At 46.3% G+C, this 17167-nt stretch overlaps 1 protein-coding gene across 2 annotated transcripts in view; it reads left to right on the forward strand.

Annotated features, from left to right (window-relative positions):
* LOC143927234 (transient receptor potential cation channel subfamily M member 2-like) overlaps positions 1–17167 on the forward strand; it is a 219172-nt gene that overhangs the window by 120842 nt on the left and 81163 nt on the right. For both annotated transcript variants that reach the window (XM_077451231.1, XM_077451230.1), the window contains exon 16: positions 14262–14377. In XM_077451231.1, the coding sequence (XP_077307357.1) occupies positions 14262–14377 (116 nt within the window). The remainder of the gene's footprint in view (positions 1–14261; positions 14378–17167) is intronic.

Below are 17167 nucleotides of genomic sequence, written 5' to 3' on the forward strand. Positions count from 1 at the left end.
AGAACAATATGGTTCACTAAAGAGTACTGTAAAGCGGAAAAAATAGCAAATAGAAGATTCAAGGATACAGGAGGTGTATCTGACAGAGAGGAGAATAAAAATAGACAAAAGGAGGCCAAACACATTATCATTGCTGCCAAAGCACAGAAAGAAGAGGAAATTGCAAATCTATTAAGAAAGGAGATAAAACATTTTTTAGGTACATTAGTGATAAAAGGAAAAAAATACAATAGGATCATTAAAATGAAAACTGGGCACAATACATATGTTGAGGGAGACCAGGATGTAGCAAACCATTTAACTAATTACTTCTGTTCAGAGTTCTCAGAAACAAATTGCACTAAGGATAATAAGTTGGAGAATCATATTGGTTCTAGTAATGACGGTTCATTTCTAAGATTTCTGGAGACAGAGGTAGAAGAGGAACTGGCTCGATTAGAGCTTAATAAAGCAATAGGCCCTGATGGCATTCATCCCTGAGTTCTAAGAGAACCTCGAGATATAGTTATTGGACCTTTAACCACTTCCCACCCGGCCAATGCACATATACGGCCGGGTGGGAGCCGTCTACTCCTGATAGGACGTTCAGGAACGTCCATCAGGAGGAGCGGGATCGCGCGCGCGCGTGCCCGCACAGCGGCGCGATCCCGATGCGCCCGTGTCACCGGGACACGGCGCATCTCAGATCGGCAGGAGGGCTCTGTGATTGGCCCTCCTGATCACATGACGGCCGTGTCCAATCACGGCCGTCATGTGATGTAAACAAACAGCCGGTTGCTAGGCAATCGGCTCCTCCTCTCCTCACACAGAAGTCATCGCTGAGGAGAGGAGAGCAGATTGCTGCAGCCGGCTGATGATCAGTGAGTATGAGCTGTTTTTACAGCTTTTTACTCACTGATCTTCAGTCTAGTGTAAACACACAACACACCACACAGTGTAAACACAGTCCCCACATATGTCCCCATAACACACATGTCCCCAAAACATACATGTCCCCAAAAAATAAAAACACATGTCCCTAATAATAAAAACATGTCCCCCACATATGTCCCACTAAAATCACTTGTCCCAATGATTATGTGCACACATACGTACGTGATCACCTGCACACATATGTACATGATCATTTGCGTACATATGTCCGTGATCACACAAACCAATTATTATACACTTAACGGAATTTTTTTTACCAAAAACATGTAGCAGAATACATTTTGGCTTAAATTTATGACAAAATTTGATTTTATTGGATTTCTTTTAAAATAGAAAAAAGAAAATATTGTTTTTTTTCCAAATTTCCGCTTTTTTGCGCTTATATCGCAAAAAATAAAAAAGTCGTGAATAAATACCACCAAAATAAATCTCTATTTGTGCAAACAAAATGATAAAAATTTAATTTGGGTACAGCGTAGCATGACCGCGCAATTGTCACTGAAAGCGCTAGAGCGATGAAAGCTGAAAATTGGGCTGGGAAGGAAGGGGGCGAAAGTGCCCTGTATTGAAGTGGTTAACAGATCTGTTTAATCAATCTCTTCTAACAGGATAAGTTCCCCATGATTGGCAGACAGCTAATAGTGTACCAATCCACAAGAAGGGCAGCAAGGTAGAAGCTGGCAATTACAGGCCATTGAGTTTAACGTCAATTGTAGTCAAGTTAATGGAATTACTTCTGAAAAGCAGGATCAATGATCACCTAAAAATACATACCGTAGCTTGCTGGACCCAAAGGCTTTACTGAGGGCAGATCATTTCAGACTATTTCAGACAAAGGCATTTGATACAGTTCCACATAATGATCTAATACAAAAGTTTTTACAAGCTAGGATATATGTAAGTGATATAACTAAATGTTTGTCTTTTTGCTGATGACACAAATGTGTGTAATAGGGTTAATATCCCTGGAGGTGTCTGTAACATGGAACATAATTTGAACATGATCTGACATTGCTGGAAGATTGGTCAAAGCAGTGGAGACTGCAGTTCTATTTTTCTAAATGTAAAATAATGCACCTAGGGAAAAGAATCCCCTGAGAGAGTACAATATTGGGGGTACAGTGTTAGCCAGCACTACAGAAGAAAAAGATTTGGGGGTGTTTATTTCGGATTATTGCAAGATGAGCAAACAGTGTGGCCAGGCAGTCGGAAAAGCGAATAGAATTCTAGGATGCATCACTAGAGGGATCATCAGCAGGAGGTGTCACAGATCAGCTGCAGAGCTGATCTGTGTCTCACCTTTACTGCAGTGGGTCGGCTGGCATCTGCTGTCCACTGTCAGGTGTTCAGCTCTGTGCACTCTGCAGCTATGGGTGTCAACGCCCTTCACCTGTTGCCTGATATATGTTTACTTCCTGCTACTTTCTGTCCAGCCCCTCATGTGCTTCTCTATTTAAATCCCTTCCTAACTAGCTACCATTGCTTGAGCAACATTTGTTTCTGAAGCTCCCCTGTGTAACCTGTTTTACCTGACTTCTCGTGAACTGATCTTCTGTGTACCGACCCGGCTTGGTCTGATTACGTTGTCTGCAGCCCGCCCTAACCTTGGCTCACTATCTGGCTTTCCTTGCTTCATCCATCCAACCATCCTTGTCTACAGTGTCTTCTGGTACTTCCCTAGCGAGCAGGGTGAACCTGGGGTCAGCACGCAGCTAAGTCCAAACCTTCCTGAGAAGGTCCCTGGCAGAACACCGGCTGACTCTTAGATTCCACGGCCTGGGGGATCCCGTGTCACCTGCTCGCCTGTGGGTTCGCTGTAAGTAGTACCGTGACAGTTTGCTCAAGCCATGAGCGTCTCTGAGAATCGGCCATTGACCGAGACTTAACTCCCAGCAAGCTAATCAAGAGCAAATAATGCTGGTTCTCCAGGATCTTGCCTCTCGTCTGGATCGTCTGCAACTCGCTGCAACTTCAGCTCCTCCCGTTCCTGCTCCTGCTGCAGTTGCTCCGGTCTTACCTGCTGCACCTGGCAATCCCTGCCTGCATCTGCCATCGCCACCTCGGTTTTCCGGTGATCCTAAGGCTTGTCAAGGCTCCATGAATCAGTGTTCCATCCACTTCGAACTTTCCAGCCACCATTTTCCAACTGATCGCACCAAAGTTGCATATACCATCTCTCTCCTCTCTGATGATGCTTTAGCTTGGGCCTCTCCACTCTGGGAATCACACGCTCCTATCACCTCTAACCTCCAGCTCTTTTTGGATGCATTTCGGAAAACTTTTGATGAGCCCGGCAGAGTGTCTTCATCTGCTGGGGCCCTCGTTCGTCTTCGTCAACAAGAAATGACAGTCGGCCAATACGCAGTTTAATTCCGTACGCTGGCCGCTGAACTCAAATGGAATAATGAGGCCCTTACTGCTACCTTCTGGCAAGGCCTATCTGACTGTGTCAAGGATGAACTCGCTGGACGCACCATTCCCACCACATTGGATGACTTAATCGCATTGAGCATTCAAATTGACATTCACTTCCAGGAGCGGGCTCTGGAGAAATCCAGATCCAGTCATCCCCCTGCTGGCCGTCCATCACAGGTAGTCCAAGGATCGGTGCAACCCTCTCCGTCTTCGACCTCTCACGTGTTGGAAGAACCTATGCAGCTTGGGCGAACCCGCCTCACTCCCGAGGAGCGTGGCCGATGCATGGGACTGGGTTTGTGCCTTTACTGTGGCGATAAAGGAAATCTTTTGAACTCCTGTCCACTCCATCCGGGAAAACTCCAGGGTCTAGCTCACTCTGAGGGAGGTGATCTAGACCGATCCGTTAATTTTCCTCGCTTCCCTCGTTTCACCCTTCCCGTAGCTATACGCTGGGCTCAGAATGCCTATCAACTCTCTGCATACGTGGATTCTGGTGCTGCTGGGAATTTCATTTAACAATCTGTAGCTTCCGAGTTGGGCATCACCTTTGTTGCCTTGGCTATACCCCTCTCCGTGACCGCAGTAGACGGCTCCTTCTTGCCTATAAGTCCAATCCGGTTTAAAACCTCTCCTATAGAGTTACGCATTGGGGCTTTGCATAGTGAGCAGATCTCTTTCCTAATATTGCCTAAATCCTCCAATCCCATCATCCTGCGCCTTCCATGGTTGCAGAAACACTCCCCACATTTTAAATGGAATTCTGGACAAGTATTGGCTTGGAGCCCTCCATGCCAACAACAATGTATTTCCAAGGTGCTACCTCCTCCTTCCATTCCTCTTGCTGAGACCTCCACAACTCCCATGTTGCCTGCCCAATATCAATCCTTCCAAGATGTTTTCTGTAAAAAGGCCGCCGATCGCCTTCCTCCTCATAGAGACTTTGACTGTTCCATTGAGCTTTTACCTGGGACCTCTCCTCCCCGTGGCCGAGTCTACCCTCTATCTATCCCCGAGACACAAGCCATGTCTGAATACATTCAGGAAAACCTGCAAAAGGGTTTCCTCCAGAAATCTAACTCACCTGCCGGAGCCGGGTTCTTCATTGTAGCGAAAAAAGATGGTTCACTCCGTCCATGCATCGACTACAGGGGTCTTAACGCCATCACCGTGAAGAACCGATACCGTCTTCCTTTAATTTCCAAACTCTTTGACAGACTGCGAGGCTCTCATATCTTTACTAAATTGGATCTTAGAGGGGCCTACAATTTAATAAGAATCCGGAAAGGAGACGAATGGATGACCGCCTTTAACACCAGGGATGGACATTATGAGTATCTTGTGATGCCCTTCGGCTTATGCAATGCCCCAGCGGTCTTCCAAAATTTTGTTAACAAGATCTTTCGTGACCTTCTGTATGTCTGTGTTATTTTATATCTGGATGATATTCAAATTTTCTCGCCACACTTACCTACCCATCGTCTTCATGTAAAAACTGTGCTACAGCATCTACGGGACAATTGTCTATATGCAAAATTGGAGAAGTGTCTATTTGAACAAACACAAGTTCCATTTCTGGGCTATATAATCTCGTCAAAAAGTCTCCTCATCAACCCAGCTAAACTTCGGGCCATCTCCGAGTGGCCTCAGCCCTCTGGTCTTAAAGCCACCCAACACTTTTTGGGCTTCACCAATTACGAACGCCAATTCATTAATAACTACTCCACCTTGGTGGCTCCTATTACATCGCTCACCCGCAAAGGTGTAAATGCTTGGCTCTGGTCCCCTGAAGCCATTGAAGCTTTCCGCAAACTCAAGGCAGCCTTCCTCTCCGCCCCTATTCTTCTATGTCCGGACATTACTAAACCCTTTTCTTTGGAGGTAGATGCCTCTTCTGTAGGAGTCGGTGCCGTCCTACTCTAAGCTCAGCAGGGTAAGTCTCAACCTTGCGGATTCTTTTCCAAGAAGTTTTCTGATGCTGAGAAAAACTATACCATTGGGGACCGTGAACTACTCGCCATTAAACTAGCTCTTCAAGAATGGTGACATCTTCTACAGGGTTCTCCCCATTGTATTACCATCTATACTGATCATAAAAATCTGCAGTATTTACAATCCGTGAAACTCTTGAACCAACGTCAAGCTCGCTGGGCCCTCTTTTTCGCCCGCTTCAATTTTAACATTACTTTCCGTCCAGGTGCCAAGAACCTCCGAGCCGATGCCTTGTCCAGGTCGTTTGATGTCAATGATTCTGAGAATCACCTAGATCCTGGTCCCATCATTCCTCCTCATCGTATTATAGCCACCACTCAGCTCCAGTCTACGCAGCCTCCTCCTGGTAAAACTTTTGTAGCCCCTGCACTTCGTCCCAAACTCCTTGCTTAGGCACATGACTCCATGTTCTCTGGACATCCTGGCATACCTCGTACTTGTGACCTTCTTCAGCGTCATTATTGGCCGCCCTCTCTTCGTAAGGATGTTAAGGAATACATTCAAGCTTGTTCGGTTTGTGTACTTTCCAAATCTTCCACGTCCGCCCCTGCTGGGTTGCTTTTGCCCTTACCAGTGCCTGATGTACCTTGGCGTTGTATTGCCATGGACTTTATCTTGATCTGCCTCCCTCAACAGGTTCTACAATCATCTGGGTAGTGGTGGATTGGTTCTCCAAAATGTGTCACTTGATTCCTCTCCCAGGCCTACCTTCTCCCAGTCTTGCCACAACTTTCATTAAGGAGAGCTTTCGTCTTCATGGGATGCCTTCCCATATCGTCTCTGACAGAGGAGTTCAATTTACTGCCCGGTTTTGGTTTTGGAGAGCCTTGGCCAGCTCCTTTGGGATTAAATTGGATTTTTCATCTGCCTTTCATCCCCAGTCCAATGGGCAAACGGAACGTGTCAATCAAAATGTAGAACGCTTTCTCCGTGCCTTCATTTCAGCCCACCAAGATGACTGGGTGGACCTTTTGCCCTGGGCAGAGTTTGCCTTAAACCATCAAGCCAGTTCTGGGGAATCTCCTTTCTTCACAGTTTATGGGCAGCATCCATCTGTTCCTTTTCCTGTTCCCATTTCTCCTGTGGTATTAGCAGCAGCTGAGACCCAAAGGTCCTTCAACTCAATCTGGAAAGAAGTCTCTGGGAATCTTCATCTAGCTGCTTCCAGGCATAAAACGGCGGCAGATCGTCATTGCCGTCCGGCTCCTAAGTTCCTGCCTGGCGATAGAGTTTGGCTCTCTACCAAGCACATCCGACACCGGGTACCCTCGATGAAATTTGCCCCTCGCTTCATTTCCTATTCTCCGCCAGATCAATCCAGTGGCTTTCAAGCTCCGTCTCCCCACTCATCTCAGGATACCCAACACCTTCCATGTCTCCCTGCTCAGGCTACTGGTCCTCAATTGCTTCTCTCGCCCTTCTTCTCACCCCGCTCCTGTGGCTGATACCTCGGATCAGTATGAGATTAAAGTAATATTGGACTCCAAGATCTCCCGGGGGAGGTTATTCTATCTCATTGATTTTGAGGGCTATGATCCAGAGGAGAGGTCTTGGTTCCCTGCCATTGATGTCTCTGCCCCACGTCTAGTGACCAGATTCCATCAGAAATTTCCCTCCAAGCCAGCCCTCAGACATGTAGGGAGGCCTCGTAAGAGGGGGGGTACTGTCACAGATCAGCTGCGGAGCTGATCTGTGTCTCACCTTTACTGCAGTGGGTCAGCTGGCATCTGTTGTCCACTGTCAGGTGTTCAGCTCTGTGCACTCTGCAGCTATGGGTGTCTACGCCCTTCACCTGTTGCCTGATATATGTTTCCTTCCTGCTACTTCCTGTTCAGCCCCTCATGTGCTTCTCTATTTAAATCCCTTCCTAACTAGCTACCATTGCTTGAGCAACGTTTGTTTCTGAAACTCCCCTGTGTAACCTGTTTTACCTGATTTCTCGTGAACTGATCTTCTGTGTACCGACCCGGCTTGTTCTGATTACGTTGTCTGCAGCCCACCCTGACCTTGGCTCACTATCTGACTTTCCTTGCTTCATCCATCCAACCATCCTTGTCTACAGTGTCTTCTGGTACTTCCCTAGCGAGCAGGGTGGACCCGGGGGTCTTGACCTGGGGTCAGCACGCAGCTAAGTCCAAACCTTCGTGAGAGGGTCCCTGGTGGAACACCGGCTGACTCTTAGATTCCACGCCCTGGGGAATCCCGTGTCACCTGCTCGCCTGTGGGTTCGCTGTAAGTAGTACTGTGACAGGAGGAAGGAGGTCCTGATTCCCCCATATAGATCTTTAGTGAGACCTAATTTAGAATACCAGTTCTGGAGACCTCACTTACAAAAAGATATTGATAAGATAGAACGATTCCAAAGACAGGTAACAAAAATGGTGAAAGGTTTGGGGGATAAAACAGATCGAGAGTTGCTTCAGGAACTTAACTATGTACAGTCTGGAGGAAAGAAGGGAAAGGGGAGACATGATTGAAACCTTTAAACACATCAAGGGGGTGAATAAGGTTCAGGAAGGTGGTCTTTTCAATATGAAACCAAAATCAAGAAAACAATGACATGACCTCAAACTGGAGGAGTGTTCAACACTAATCTTAGAATATATCATTTTACTGAAAGGGTGGTTGATGATCGGAATAAACTACCAACAGAAGTAGTGAGACAGTCAACAGTTAACGGCTTCAGACATGCTTGGGATAAATATAAATCTATAGCCAGACAACGAGGTTAATGGGGAAAAAACCCCCCAAAAAAACAAACCTCCCCCCAAAAAAAAGAGAACCCCAAATCGAAAAAATAATAATAATGGGCTTGATGGACTACTCAGTCTTTTTCTGCCATCACCTTTCTATGTTTCTATGTTTCTATGTTTCTACTATTAGGAGTAAGATAAAAATAATTGCTATTCAATGTAGACATTATTTTACATTTTGACAATAGATAAGTTTAATAAGTAATTCAACTTTCACGAGCATGGATATCTTAGCAGGGGGTAGCCATATCCATCGTGTATTATTTTGTAGCGCATTGCTCTGATTTCTGGCACCCCGCATCCTGTGCCACATTAGACAATATAACGAAAAAATGTCTTTCTTGATCATACATCACGGGACACAGGAGCTTCATTACATAGTGGGTTATATAGGCACCTCTGGTGATTGGACACTGGTTGACCCCAATTAAAGAGAATTCCTCCCCTATATAACCCCTCCCATTTGGGAGGCACCTCAGTTTTTTCGCCAGTGTCTGGTCGATGGTCACGTAAAACTTAGCTCTATGCGGGTCCCGGCAAGGGCCGAAGGGCTACAACAAACCGGATCCATACCTCGGGCCGATATTTGACTCCCAAGATGGTATGGTACCCGGGCCTCGTCTGCCGAAGAAACGAGGTTCTGCCTGTAAGTCCTCTCCATTGGAAGACTGGGCTCTGGGACAACCAGACTTGGGGTACTGTTGACTCAGGGCGCCCGTAAGTTTCTGGCAGAGCTTTTTACATGGCCCAGGTAGGAGGATCTTTTCGTAAGAACCCCAGATACGCCTGAAGGTTGGCTAACAATACCCGCCGTGATGGGTGAAGGCTGGAATTGGTCTGAGATCAGCAATTCCTGCGGCGGGGAACAGGTAAGGGAAGTCATCCTATATATTTAAATATATGAATGGATTTCTTCATTGTGAGTAGTTTTATGTCTTACCTGGTTTCCACCACTTGAGGGAGTAAGAGCAGCCTGATGCATACTTACATGCCTTTCAATACAAACACGCTCAGTGAAAGCCTGGTTCGCCCAGCTACTCACGTCTCCTTACAGTTCCTGCCACAGTTAAAGTAAAAAAGGGGTCCCACGCAGATCAGGGGTCCCACGTTGCTCCCTTTGGGTTCTCCTCCCCCCCCCGGATCCCGCGGTCCTCGTGCACGCGCGCGGCCGTGTGCACGCGCGCCGGGCGCGCTCCCGGCCTGATGGAGGAGGGGGGGTGTGGTTGCCAGCTGTGCACGATTAGTGTGCTCAATGCTGCAGTGCAGGCGCCAAACGGCCGTTTTTAAAAGCCCAGAGCGTCAGGGGACTGTAAGGTGAGACACAGGAGCTGTGGGCTGTAAGCATCCGTGGGATTGGATCCAGGCAAACCTTAAGACACCTACTCAGCATCAGGTTGTGCAGTTAAGCATATATTGATTTATTGTGAGACTTTAAGCACAACAAGTGATTGCATTTGTACTAGTACCTCTGCTTTGTAGCTCAGGACTATGTCTCCTCGTAAGAGGGTTTCAGGGGCAGGTAATAAAAGCACTGGCAAGTCACCGCCTAGGTCCAGGGGTTCCAAAGGTGCATGCAAGTTACCATCCCCCTCTGCAAGACTGGAGCCTGCATCTCAAGACGAGTCAGTGCCCCTTTCAGGCTTTACAGCCTCTCCTAATGTCGCAGCCCCGGTCTATGTCACTGAGGACTCCCTTAGGGCTACATTGGAGGGTTTTGAAGGGAGGATAATGAATTTTATTTCTGCTTCCCTAAAAGATAGCAGAAAAAGGGGTAGATCCCCTCCCTCTGCTGAAATCCCTCTCTCAGACAGTTGCTCTGAAAATGAGGAGAGATCCCTATCTTTGGATAGGGATCATGAGCAGTCGGATGAGTCAGAGGAAGAGGAGTTAGTCCCCTCCTCCCAGGCACTCAGAAAGCAGGTGCAGTATTATTGAATTGGTGCGTACCACGTTCAGAATGCCGGCTACTGAAGTCGCTACATCCTCTGTCTCTTCCCTGGGAGTCAGGAAAGCCCCACAGACTGCTTGTTCCTTCCCAATTCATCCTTTAATGGGTGACTTGATGTATGAGGACTGGGGACATCCCGATAAACTGTTTACTTCTCCCAAGAGGTTTTCCATGCATTATCCTATGGAGGAAATTTTCACCAAGAAATGGGGGGCCCCATCTGTCGATGCGGCTATCTCTTTTGTGAATAAAAACCTAACTTGTCCTTTGGATAATGCGCAGGTATTTAAGGATCCAGCTGACAAAAGACTGGAAACCTTGTTAAAAGCCTCCTTTTCCATGGCCGGCGCTGTGGTGCAGCCTACAGTCGCAGCCGTGGGGTTGTGTCAGTTCCTTAAGGAACAGGTTAAACAAATGTTTGAACTCCTCCCCAGTGAGGAAGTAGAGAAATATGCAGAGATGCCTCACATCTTATGTTTCATAATTGATGCGATTTTGGATTCTGTCCAACAAGCATCACGTTTATCCCTCATGTTGGTACACATGCGTAGGGCTCTATGGCTAAAAAATTGGGCTGCTGAAATGTCATGCAAGAAGCATTTGGCTGGGTTCCCATTTAAAGGGGAGCGTTTGTTTGGAGAAGAATTAGATAAATTCGTCCAAAATATTTCGGGAGGTAAATCTACACTCCTTCCAGTCAAAAAGAGTAAACGTCCTTCATTCAGGCGTACTCTTTCCCCCGAAGCATCAAGCTCTAAACAGTGGCGACGGCCTTCCCAGCCCTCCGCTGCTAGAAAGCCTCAGGGCCGAGCCCAGGGACAGAAAAGGACTTGGGGGCGGAAGCCTGCCAAGCAGACCTCCAAGACCTCCTTGTGAAGGGGCGCCCCCGCTCGGCAGAGTGGGGGGAAGGCTCCTGCAGTTTGCAGGTGCCTGGCGGGTGAGATTCAGGACAAATGGGTGATCTCTTCGGTATCTCTGGGCTACAGGCTAGGGTTTTTTTTTAGAAGATTCCACCTTCTCGTTTTCTAAGGTCAAGGATCCCCAAGGATCCGATAAAGCAGAAACCGCTATTCCTGGCCTTAGATCAGTTACTATCCCAAGGTGTGATAGTAGAAGTGAGCCCGAAAGATCAGGGTTCAGGTTTTTATTCGAATCTCTTCAAAGTTCCAAAACCAAACGGAAGTGTCAGACCTATCTTGGATCTGAGAAACTTAAACCGGTTTCTACACATCCAGACCTTCCGGATGCAGTCAATACGCACTGTGGTCTCCTCCCTGCAAGGAGGAGAATTCATGGCATCAATAGATATCAAAGATGCATATCTCCATGTGCCAATATTTCCCGCACACCAGAAGTTTCTAAGGTTCGCGGTAGAGCAGCGCCATTTTCAATTTGTGGCCCTGCCGTTCGGCCTAGCTACGGCCCCCCGAGTCTTCACGAAGATTCTAGACCCTCTCTTAGCAATCTTAAGAGTTCAGGGCATAGCCGTCATGGCTTACCTAGACGACCTGCTTCTCGTAGAGAGAACTACAACGTGCCTAAGTCGCAGCGTCACCAGAACGCTAGAACATCTGGGCCGCCTAGGTTGGATTATAAACCTAGAAAAGTCGTCTTTGCAACCGACCACCAGGTTGGATTACCTGGGTCTGATTATAGACACCGCTCAGGGCAAGGTGTTCCTTCCAGGGCCAAAGGCCTTGGCCATTGGAGATCTGGTGCGCCTGATTTTGGGCAGCAGATCTTCCTCCATTCGCCTATGTATGAGACTGTTGGGAAAGATGGTCACCTCATTCGAGGCCGTCCCATTCGCCCAGTTCCACTCAAGGCCCCTGCAAAGATGCATCCTTGCGATTTGGAACAGGAAGCCCCAATCCCTGGATCTTCCTATGCGTTTATCCCCCCGGGCATGCAAAAGTCTTGTCTGGTGGTTACAAACCAGAAATTTGCTAAAAGACAAAACTTTTCTTCCCCTCTCATGGAAGATTGTCACAACGGATGCCAGCCTGACAGGCTGGGGAGCCGTATTGGAGGGAACATGCTCACAGGGAAAATGGTCTGCGACCGAAAATCTGCTGCCCATAAATATCCTGGAGATTCGGGCAGTTTACATGGCACTCAGAGAGTGGTCTCACAGACTGCGAGGTTTCCCAGTTCGGATTCAGTCCGACAATGCCACCGCAGTGGCTTATATCAATCACCAGGGCGGTACCAGAAGTCTGGTGGCCCAAAAGGAGGTGAATCGCATACTTGTCTGGGCAGAGGAGCATGTTCCGTGCCTCTCTGCAGTCTTCATCCCAGGAGTGGAGAATTGGCAGGCGGATTATCTCAGCCGCCAGCAGTTGTGCCCAGGAGAATGGGCTCTGCACCCCGATGTGTTTCGAGACATATGTCACAAGTGGGGCACTCCAGACGTGGATCTGTTTGCGTCCAGATTCAACAGGAAACTGGACAACTTTGTGTCAAGGACAAGAGATGCACTTGCTCAGGGGTCAGATGCTCTGACGGTTCCCTGGGATCAGTACAATCTGATCTATGCCTTCCCCCCGAGCCCGCTGCTATCGCGGTTCCTGGGAAGGGTCAAGAGGGAGGCGAAGTCGGTCCTTCTAGTGGCCTCGGCTTGGCCCAGGCGACCATGGTTCGCAGAAATCATGAAGTTGGCAGTGGGCAGGCCATGGACCCTCCCTCTCCGGCCAGATCTGCTCTCACAGGGTCCAATTTACCATCCTGCTTTACGCAGTCTGAATTTGACGGTCTGGCTGCTGAGACCCACATTTTGAGAGGCCGTGGTCTTTCGGGGCCAGTCCTTTCCACTCTGGTCAATGCCAGAAAGCCGGCCTCCAGGCGTATCTATTACAAGATCTGGAGGACATATGTTTCCTGGTGTGAACCCAGGAAGTGGCATCCTAGAAGGTATGTCATTAGCAGAATCTTGGCATTTCTCCAATCAGGCCTTGAAATGAATTTGGCCATAAGCACCATTAAGGTGCAGATTTCGGCCCTATCGGTCTTTTTTCAAAGACCGCTTGCATCACATTCCCTAGTACGGGCTTTTATCCAGGGGGCTATGCGGATAAGACCGCCAGTCAAACCTCCGGTATGCCCATGGGATCTGAATTTGGTTCTCTCGGCCTTAGAAGCCCAACCATTTGAACCTCTGCATCTGGCCTCTTTAGCTCTTTTGACAAAGAAGCTGGTTTTCCTAGTAGCCATATCCACGGCTAGAAGGGTATCAGAATTGGCAGCTCTTTCTTGTAAAGAGCCCTATTTAATTATCCATAAGGACCGGGTGGTTATGCGTCCCAACAGGTCCTTTCTACCTAAGGTGGTTTCAGGTTTTCATCTGAATCAGGATATAATCCTACCATCCTTTTTTCCAAATCCTCAGTCCATAGAGGAAGAGTCCTTACACACTTTAGATGTGGTTAGAGCAATCAGTCTTTATCTTCAAGCAACTGCTCAGATAAGGAAAACTGACTGTTTGTTTATTCTGCCGGAAGGCCCTAGAAGGGGTCAGGCAGCGTCAAAGTCCACTCTCTCAAGGTGGATCAGACAGGTTATTTCTCAGGCCTATAACTTAAAGGGGAAGATTCCTCCTTTTCAGGTGAAAGCGCACTCTACTAGGGCTATCAGTGCTTCTTGGGCAGTGCATCACCAGGCCTCCCTGGCTCAGATCTGTAAGGCTGCGACTTGGTCATCAGTCCACACATTCACCAGATTTTATCAGGTGGATGTCAGAGGGCAAGAGGATATTGCCTTCGGGCGCAGTGTACTGCAGGCTGCAGTTTAGGTCCTCAGGTCCCTGGCGGTCTATATTTATGATCTGTGTCTCCCTCCCCTCAACCTGAGCATTGCTATGGGACATCCCACTATGTAATGAAGCTCCTGTGTCCCGTGATGTATGATCAAGAAAATGGGATTTTTATATACAGCTTACCTGTAAAATCCTTTTCTTGAGAGTACATCACGGGACACAGGGCTCCCGCCCCTCTTGGGTTTTACGTGGTTGCTTATTGCTTTGCTACAAAACTGAGGTGCCTCCCAAATGGGAGGGGTTATATAGGGGAGGAATTCTCTTTAATTGGGGTCAACCAGTGTCCAATCACCAGAGGTGCCTATATAACCCACTATGTAATGAAGCTCCTGTGTCCCGTGATGTACTCTCAAGAAAAGGATTTTACAGGTAAGCTGTATATAAAAATCCCATTATTGTCTTCCCACAGACATTCCTCACAAGGACCTGGTGGGGGAAACTTTCAGTGGACAATGGCTTCATCCAGCTTTTGCTGTGTATGTTTCTCTTCCCTCTCATCTACAGCAACCTCATCATCACCTACAGGTCAGTCTGCCATTGTTTCTCACATTATAAATTATAGTGATATATGGAATCTGGAATATTCTGCCATCAAAATGTCTGGTCTATGGAAGACCAGGCTGTATGAATATGGGTGGGTGGTTAACAATGACAGATGTCTCTTGTACTTGGACCCCAAGACATTGAAGACAATTTTGCAGTAATTCTATCCTTTAATTTACTTACTGGTAAGGATAACACTTGATAATATTCCTACATATTTTACTTTTCGGCTGTTCCTCTAATTTTTTTTTAAATGAAGCCATACAAATCAACCCAGTAGTATATTAATGTGTTTTTTCCAAACATGAATGTTGCATATACAAACTACTATAGTTACAGGCAAACAGTACAAGACATAAAAAGAGCTACAAATATACATACATGCACATGCTGTGCATTCTTTCCTATCAAATGTAATAATTTGTATGCAATAGAAATAGAAGCTACGTGCCTAGTGTGTTACAGCTAATCCACAAGACCCTTTGTGAACAGGACTTTTTGACATTAAAGCAGGTTCTTGATCTTGGCAGTCTTTCTTGTACTGGAACTTTAGTGTTGTCCCATGGTGAAGTCCTCCTTCAGCTTGTGGAAGTTAGTAGACAATCCCACATGGATACAACCCTTTCAACTTGGGTTCTACATCACTTTATATGAGGGAACAAATTCTAGATGAAAGTACAGTATCATAAACGATGTAGTAACTACATAGTAACTAGACTAAAGTCAAAGTATTGTTGATTCTTTTTTTGACATGGCTGCTTGACCAAAAGTTCCTCTAAACCAGGGTTCATCCAGAGGTTGTAAGTCCTCGGACATTCCAATAACAAAATCCGTCGGATTTTGTCCGAAACTGGTGCATACACACGGTCGGACAAAGTTGTCAGGAATATCCGTTCGTTCGTAACGTGATGACGTTATTTCGTTACGACGGGACTATGTTCAGGCTAGTAGCCAATAGCTTTGGTCCCGTAATTTGATCTGAGCATGCGTGGCACTTTGTCCGATCAGAATTCTCTACACACAATCGGACAAGGTCCGATCAGATTATGTTGTTGGAAAATTTTATAGCCCAACGCTAAAACTTTGTCGGTCGGATATTCCGATGGAAACAGTCCGATGGAGCCCACACAAGGTCGGATTATCCGACAACATGGTCCGATCGGACATCTTTTGTCGGAATGTCCGACCGTGTGTACAAGGGCTTAGAGGTTCCTTGAGCAATGAGCAATTTTCGTCTCTCTACGATAAGCTCCCACTGACACCATTGATCTTTTTGGCTACTTTTAAGGGGGTATATCTTCCAAATGACCACAAGTGTAAGGAGCATTCTTCCCATTGACCATCACACTAATGTATCATGAGTTGTAGTTATAGTAATTTCTAGCATAGGTTCCCTGAGATCGGAAAGTTATTTCAAGGGTTCCTCTGTGTTGAAAAGGTTGAAAAAGCCTGCTCTAAACAATGGTAGCACCTGAAAATGTGTGTTTTTTCAGCAAATAATTTACAGTACACATACATTTAGCAATATTTTTATTTCCCATTGTTTTAAAGGACAACAGAACTGGTATTGCGCAAATGATTCATTTAGGAATTGCATGATAAAGAGATGTTCCCAACAGAAACTGAACGATGTCTGGAAATCACACGTGGCAAAAAACTAAAATATATACAGTGTATATATATATTTGTGTGTTTTAATTTCCAAAAAACTTTCAGTTTAAAACCAGTCAGCATTTAGTTTTCATTATCTAAACCCTTTCCTTTGCATTTTTTTGTGCCTAACTCTTTTCCTTGCAAACCAATTCCCCTCCAGCTTTCATTGCCTAAACCCCTTATCCTTCTGTCCCCATTCATTCCAGCGAAAGCTGGCCATACACTGGTCCAAGTTCTCTGATGACCCAGCAAAATTTCGATCAGTGTATCAAAGGCACTTCAGATATCTTGCAATGTGCTGCTCATATAGTTGTCATGGACTGCAAACACACGCCGGTCAGAGTGAATACCCAGCCAGGTCATCCAGACTCCTATTTTTGGAGTGCCTTTGATTAACCCTTTAGGGGGTAAGTGCATAAAGAAAGGGGGTCACACTGTGAGCATGAGGTTTTCTCCGTCTGCATGGTGTGGTGTGCATTTTCTGTGAGGGATTTCTATAAGCCTGAGGGTTCCTGGAGCACTTCACTCACTTTATGAACTTTTAATTTTTGGGACTTTACGTTATGAATTAATTACAGGTCCTATTAGGATTAATTGTATTGACATTATTATTTAATATATACTGTGTATATTAAATGTTCACTTTGAACATATTTATTTATTAATAGATCATTATCAGCGCTGTTAATGCTAAGGTACTTTTTTTTACAACCACGGTTGAGACTGTATTTATGCATATGTTTGAAGATTCTATATGTGATTTATAACAGCAGCTTTTGTGCGATCATTTATGTGTTTACATAGGATCAGTATTATAATTTCATTGGATTACTGATATTTTTAGTGTATTGTTTACCTGTCTCTCTCCAAAGCTCTAAGTGCCGTTTCTCTCTGGTGCTTCGTTCCTCTGTTGACAGCATGAGTCACTTCTGAGAAGTTTTCCTGACACATGAGATACATTTGTGACGGGGTAGGAAGCTCAACACACAGCTTATCTACTCAGAACACCGCTCTGCATGCTCCTTTGTTCCTGTGCGGTGCGTGGAGGGGTGTAGCACCCTCTAGTGCAGGGATATGCAATTAGCGCACCTCCAGCTGTTGCAGAACTACACGTCCCAT

Source organism: Lithobates pipiens, unplaced genomic scaffold (genome assembly GCF_037356315.1).
Source record: "Lithobates pipiens isolate NorthernLeopardFrog02 unplaced genomic scaffold, aLitPip1_a1.2 Scaffold_23, whole genome shotgun sequence".
Classification (NCBI taxonomy): Eukaryota; Metazoa; Chordata; class Amphibia; order Anura; family Ranidae; genus Lithobates; species Lithobates pipiens.